Here is a 5,677-nt window from a genome sequence, read left to right on the forward strand (position 1 = left end):
CTGTCCAGCTCTAGGGGACACGGAGGCCGGGCTGGCTGGGCCACTGGTGAGTTGCCCACCATCTCTGCACCTGCTTCCCGCCCTGGGAGGTGGGGATAGGAGTTCCCCGCTGCAAGCTGCTGCTGGGCCGCGTCCAGGCCACCTCCTGCTCTGGCCGCCGGGAGTGCGTTCGGCCACCCGCCCTGCCCTGGCCGCACGTGCCCAGCCACCACAGGTCTAGGCTCAGCGCCCAGTGGATTTTCTTCCCTCTCAGCCTGGCCAGGCCGCTGCTGCCCCACCGCCCTTGCCTTCATCCATACGCTCCTGCAGAAGCGACCTACACCCTCCCAACACCCCCAGACGAGCGAGCGAGGAGGCATGATCCTTTTATTTTGAAACAGGGACAGTGAGCATGGCCACCCGCCACGCTGACCCGGCACCAGCCACGAGTGGCTATGGGCGGAGCTCATCCTGCCCTGGTTTTCCAGCTGCAGGAGGAGAGGGGATGTGGGCCAGCCTCCCGGGAGGTCAGGCAGGGCCTGGCCGGCCTGCAAGGGCATCCTGAGAGGAGGCGGGGGCTCCTGATGTCGCTGCCCTTTGAAGGTCTCCAGACAGGATCTCGCAATCCTGACGCCCTGGCTGCGGGTGGGGGGGCCGCAGGGGGGTCGGACGGCAGGTGCGGCTAGATGATGCCGTACTGGGCCAGCTCGTGCAGCTCCAGGTGGTTGAAGGCCTCCCACGGGCAGATGACCGTGATGTCTGTGGAGAAGGGCCCGCTGTCCACACCTCCAGTGGGAAGACCCGCCTCCCAGGACACACCAGCTTTGGGGGTGTCGAGTGGACACCCCGCCCAGGAAGACGGTGGGTGCAGCAGGCCCCAGGGAGGGGCAGCAAGGGCTCCTCCTCCTCTCCCAGCCCCTCCAAGCACCCGGTGAAGCCACTTGTTGGAACGACCCCACTTCAGGGGACCTCACCTTTGATGTTGGGGAGAAAATGAAGGACAGGCGGGGGGCGTCCCTAAGTGAGCCTTGGCCGGGGGAAGCCAGAGGAGGCTGGGACCCTGCCTGCTGTGGCAGGTGAGTGGGGAGAACTGGGCGGGACCCGGCATTGTCATACCTGTCCCCAGGCCTTCCATTCCAGGGATGTCGTCCCCAAACCTGCAAGCACAGCGGTCAGGACGGTGGCCACGAAGAGTGGAATGGGGTGGGGGGTGTCTGCCCTTGAATGCAGGTGCCTGAGTGTGGAGTGTAGGGTGTGCAGGTGTCTGAGTGTGGAGTGTGAGGGTGTGCAGGTGCCTGAGTGTGGAGTGTAGGGTGTGCAGGTGCCTGAGTGTGGAGTGTGTGGGTGTGCGGGTGCCTGAGTGTGGAGTGTAGGGTGTGCGGGTGCCTGAGTGTGGAGTGTAGGGTGTGCCTTGCGTGTGCACCTGTGGGCTGTGCGTGTGCGCAGGGACCATGCTGGTGGCTGTGATGGAGTCAAGATGACAGTGAGCCCTCTTTCTGGGCCTGTTTGGCAATAACGCCTGGAGACAGTGACAGGAGCCCCCATCCCCCGCTCCTCTCCCCTCCTGCTGGGAGTGGGGCGCCCTGAGACAGGCCCTGCTCGGGCTCTCCAGACCCCGTAGAGGACAATGGGACCACATCCACCAGCAAAGGATGGCTGAGCCCCCGCCCGGCCTCCCTGCTGGGCCCCTCCAGCCCCTCGAGAGGCGCCCCTTCCCCAGCTCTGCTTACCCTTGGACACCTTTCTTGGGGGGCTTGCTCTTGAACTGCCTGGTTTGCCGCTGCTTAAATTTGGGGGGCCCTTTCCTGGGAGTGACGGGGCCCCCCGTCACCCTGGTGGCCGAGCGGATCTCGGCCTTGGGCGGCTCCAGGTTCATGGCCAGGCTGGCAGAGACCCTGTGGCGACCTTGGGCTTCTGGACTCCCGGACTCCCTCGCGCTGGGCGCTGGGGGCGGAGCAGGTGGGGATCCCAGTCAGCCTCCTGCTTCCAACCCACCAGAGGGAACCCCAAAGTGTGAGGCCTAGGGGCCCTCAGCAGGGCCGACAGCAGCCCCTGCCACCTGCACACAGGGCTGCACTGGGGCCACACGGGAATGCAGTGCTGGAGGCCCCGAGTGTACCCCTCCGCCCTGAGGCTGGGACATGCTGTCTTATTCACCCGGCAGCGCCAATGAAGGGGGACCCGAGAGAAGGGGGCGGGATGCCGGCAGGGAAGGGGCCGGTCTCACAGGAGACGCTGCGCTGAGCTGTGGCAGTGTCTTCCCAGCCGCTCAGTGCTCGGAGCTCCCTGTGGGCGCCAGTGTCACCTGTTGGTGTCCGTGCAACACCGACCAAGTGACCTCCTCTCCTCTCCCCAGAGCCACCCCCGATGGATGCCCTAAGCCCAGTGACCTTGGCCCAGAACAAGGGCAGCTCGGCTTCCTCTAAGCCCATTAGCAGCAGAGGGAGACTAATCCCTCGGCCACTGGGGCCCAGAAGGCTCAGGGCCTAAGCAGGTGACAGACAGGAGTGCGGTGCCCACAGCGCAGGCCCAGGCGCCGTCCCCTGGGTCCCCTTTTTGCCCCCAGTCTGATGGGCTGCAATGCTGGAGTCCAGCCTTGGGCTGCCAACAGCCGCCTGCTGGCTGAGACCAAGTGAGAGGCAAGGACAGGTCGTCCCGCTGGGAAGGAAGGCTCAGTGGTGGGTGCTGGGTGCCTGGGATTGGGGTGGCTCTGCCACGGACCTTCCCTCCCTAAGATTCAGCCTCTGTGCTGAGACCAGAACCAGCCCAGGAGGGTCCCAGGAGGACGGCAGCAGGCCTGGCTGGTCCTTTCCTCAGTCCTGGGCCCCGGGCCTGGCGTGGACAGCTCTGTGCCCCGAGGGAGCTCCAGGAGCAGATGCTGTTCCCATGGAAACTGCTGCCTGAGCTGCCCCTCAAGTTGACTGGGCACGTGAGACCCAGAGCGTCGCTGGCCTGGGGACGGCCTGCACCTCGCTTGACTTGGGGGAGCAGAGGTGACTGGCTGCGCATCCTCTGACCCAGGCCTCAGCGTGGGGTGAAATGCCTGCCTGCTCCCCACCCTCTGCGCAGCCGCCCACTAACACCCTTGGGTGAGGGGCTGCCAGGAAAGGCAACGGGAGGTCACTACTCACCAGGCACTGGGCAGGTCTCAGGGGGCCATCGGTGTGAGGGCGGCCTCCCTCACCAGGGTCAGCGGGCATTTATCCTGCTGCCCGGTAAGCCGATTAGCACTGTCCCCTGACGCCACGCTAATGAGCTTGCCGGGGCCGCTGGGGCGGGCACCAGGGGATGGGAAGGGGCTCAGGTGCGGTCAGGGGCCTGAAGGGAGGGCGAGCTAGGGAGCTAGGGAGCGGCCAGGACAGGGAGGGAAGTGTGATCAGGACAGTGAGCAGGGCAGGACTCTCTCCTGAAGCAGCTCTTCTATGAGACAAAGACAAAGCACAACGCTGCTGCTGTCCTGGCCTCCCCACCTCAGTCCAGTCCCGACGTCCAGAAAACCGCTTTCATGCCCCGGCGTGCTGCCGCCTGCAGGTGGCCCACACAGCAGAGTCAGACCTGGGGACCCCTATGGGCTCTGCGCTGGGAGGTGGACCTGCTGTGTCTCCCGCGTTCCCTGCTGGTGCCCACACAGCACCTTACAAGACCCCATCGGATCCCAGGAGGCATTAGCATCCCCCTTCTTTGGTTTCACATCAAAGAGGCCTGTTTGTCAGCTCAAATCCCTCCTGAAGTCGTGTTACCACCTGAGCTTTTCCCTTCAATGAGGCAATAAACCGGCATAAATTCTTTTAATCCTTGCCCTGCCCAGGCCACTAGCATCGGAGCTTGTGATTGCTGGGGTGGGGGATGAGGTGGGAAATTTCCATGGACGCGGATGAGGGAAGATAGGGATGGGCAGAGAGGGCCCTAAGATAAAGTCCCACTTGGGCCGATGGTCCCAGGGCCAGGTCTGCAGCCAAGGACCAGGCCGGTGTCGGGACGATGGTTCTCGGGTTAATGCCTGAGGCCTCCTAGTCTTCCCCTGGCCACCTGCCTGGGAGGCTGGGCCTAAGTGAGCTGGAAGGACCGCTGGCTCCGTGCTCAGGCCCCTGCAGGCTGATTGGCAGCTGGCTACTTGGCTGGCAGACGGGTGTCTCCTCAAGGACAAACGGGAAACGTTCCGGGCTGCCAAGGGCACCTTCCTGGGAGCAGACAGTCCTCCCTCTGCCCACTGCTGACCTCCGGCAGGACTCCTGGATGCGGGACATGGAAGGGGCCCTGGGCTCAGTGTCATCTGAATATTCAAGGAAACGAGTCTTATTTCACCCACAGGCTGGTGCGGGTGCAGGTGCTCGGGGACCATCTGAGGACACCTGCTCTCCGCCGAGGCCACAGCAGCTGCTCAGACCACAAAGCCTCTCGTCTCAGCAGCAGGGAGCTTATTTATTTCCAGGCGAAGTCGATTCCCACCCGACCCAGGCCCCATGAAGCCGCCCGGGACAGAGGGGCCGCGTGCTGCTGGGCAGGAGCTCGGGCTCCCGCGGGGGAGCTGTCGGCGGGGCCGGGCCGCTCAGCCTCTGCTCCTCAGGCGGAGCTGGATCTCCGTCCGGAGGAAGGCCTTGAGGTTCTCGTCGGCCACGTGCTCCTGCAGGGCGGCCAGGGCCCGCTCCCCGCCGTCCTGGTAGTGCTGCAGCAGCGCCTCTGCGTAGTCCACCCACACGCAGTTGGGGCAGCCGCTCATGCAGCAGTTTGTGGGGGGCTGCAGCTCAGGTGGCGGGGGGTACGGGGCCTCTGAGGTGCTCCCGCCGGGCAGGGAGGACTTAGGATGCCTGGTGCCCCCGGCACCAGCTTGGGAGTCCTCCTCCCCATGGTCCTTCCCGAACTCTCTCCGGCCTTCGCAGACCAGGATCCAGGCACGGTACCTGTGCAGAGTGCTGCCGCCTCCAGGAAGCCCGCGGCACCGCTCCCAGCTGGCGAGGCGGCCTGGCCCCTAAGAACGCAAATAAGCCTATGAGTCTCCAGGAAGCTGTTCAGGCCTGGCCCGGCCGCAGCTCCAGGGGAATCTCGGCCTCTGGGCTGTGGCCGAAGGCTCCGCAGTCTCTCCGCTTCCTCACTTCCCATGTGACCTTAGACAAGTCTAGACTCGGTTTCCACCTGTAACCGGATGTGATGGTTGGCATGACGACATGATGCGACTGAAGAGAAGTGCTGGTTTCAGGGCCTGTCACTGGAATGCATTCCAGCAGATGGAGGGTGGGGGGAAGCTCCGCACCTCCAGCCAAGCCACCTCCCCCTCCACCCAGCACAGAGGGCCCGTGCCCTCTGACCTTCTCACTGACCGCATCACCCGTCGTCCTGTTTCCGTCGCAGGAGAAGCCCGGGCGGCCCGGGTCACCTGCCTCCTCCAGCCCCGGGGCCCCCTCCCCGCTCCACGTGTCTCCAGGGCACTGAAAACCGAGACTCAGCCCGAACTATGTCGCCAGCTCCTGCGAGGACCATAAGCTCCCTGTTCACGGCGGCCTCCCCAAAGAGCTCGCATGCAGCAGGCGCTCCTAGATATGGCCGAGCGGGTGGACGAGCCAGAACCCGCTGGCCCAATCGCAGGGCTCGGCCCAGAAGCAAAGCAGCCCTCCTCGCCGACAGGGAGAGGGCCTAGCAGGAGCAGCACGACGAGCCGACAGGGAGAGTGCCCTGCCCGTCGGCGGCGCGGGCTGCAGCG

The 5,677-nt window shown here is 65.1% G+C and overlaps 2 protein-coding genes across 5 annotated transcripts; both read right to left on the reverse strand.

The window, feature by feature from the left end:
- Positions 1–349: 349 nt before the first annotated feature.
- Positions 350–3,660, reverse strand: PDE6G (phosphodiesterase 6G, cGMP-specific, rod, gamma). 4 transcript variants are annotated; one of them, XM_014531265.1, is made up of 4 exons: positions 3,111–3,660; positions 1,710–1,923; positions 1,096–1,136; positions 350–738 (listed from the first exon to the last, which is right to left on the reverse strand). In XM_014531265.1, the coding sequence occupies exons 2-4, from the start codon at positions 1,853–1,855 to the stop codon at positions 662–664; spliced, it is 264 nt and encodes an 87-aa protein (XP_014386751.1). In that variant the 5' UTR covers positions 1,856–1,923; positions 3,111–3,660; the 3' UTR covers positions 350–661. The 4 variants fall into 4 exon arrangements, with proteins under 4 accessions (XP_014386751.1, XP_014386750.1, XP_014386749.1 ...); XM_014531264.1 differs by lacking the exon at positions 3,111–3,660 and adding an exon at positions 2,285–3,084; XM_014531263.1 differs by lacking the exon at positions 3,111–3,660 and adding an exon at positions 2,207–2,319.
- A 720-nt stretch (positions 3,661–4,380) lies between these two features.
- On the reverse strand, positions 4,381–5,497 carry OXLD1 (oxidoreductase-like domain containing 1). Its single transcript, XM_014531233.1, has 3 exons — positions 5,492–5,497; positions 5,286–5,429; positions 4,381–4,948 (listed from the first exon to the last, which is right to left on the reverse strand). Exons 1-3 carry the CDS (start codon positions 5,495–5,497, stop codon positions 4,529–4,531), a joined length of 570 nt encoding a protein of 189 aa, XP_014386719.1. The 3' UTR covers positions 4,381–4,528.
- Between the last annotated feature and the right edge of the window lie 180 nt (positions 5,498–5,677).

The sequence above is a fragment of the Myotis brandtii genome, unplaced genomic scaffold (genome assembly GCF_000412655.1).
Source record: "Myotis brandtii unplaced genomic scaffold, ASM41265v1 scaffold797, whole genome shotgun sequence".
Lineage (NCBI taxonomy): Eukaryota > Metazoa > Chordata > Mammalia > Chiroptera > Vespertilionidae > Myotis > Myotis brandtii.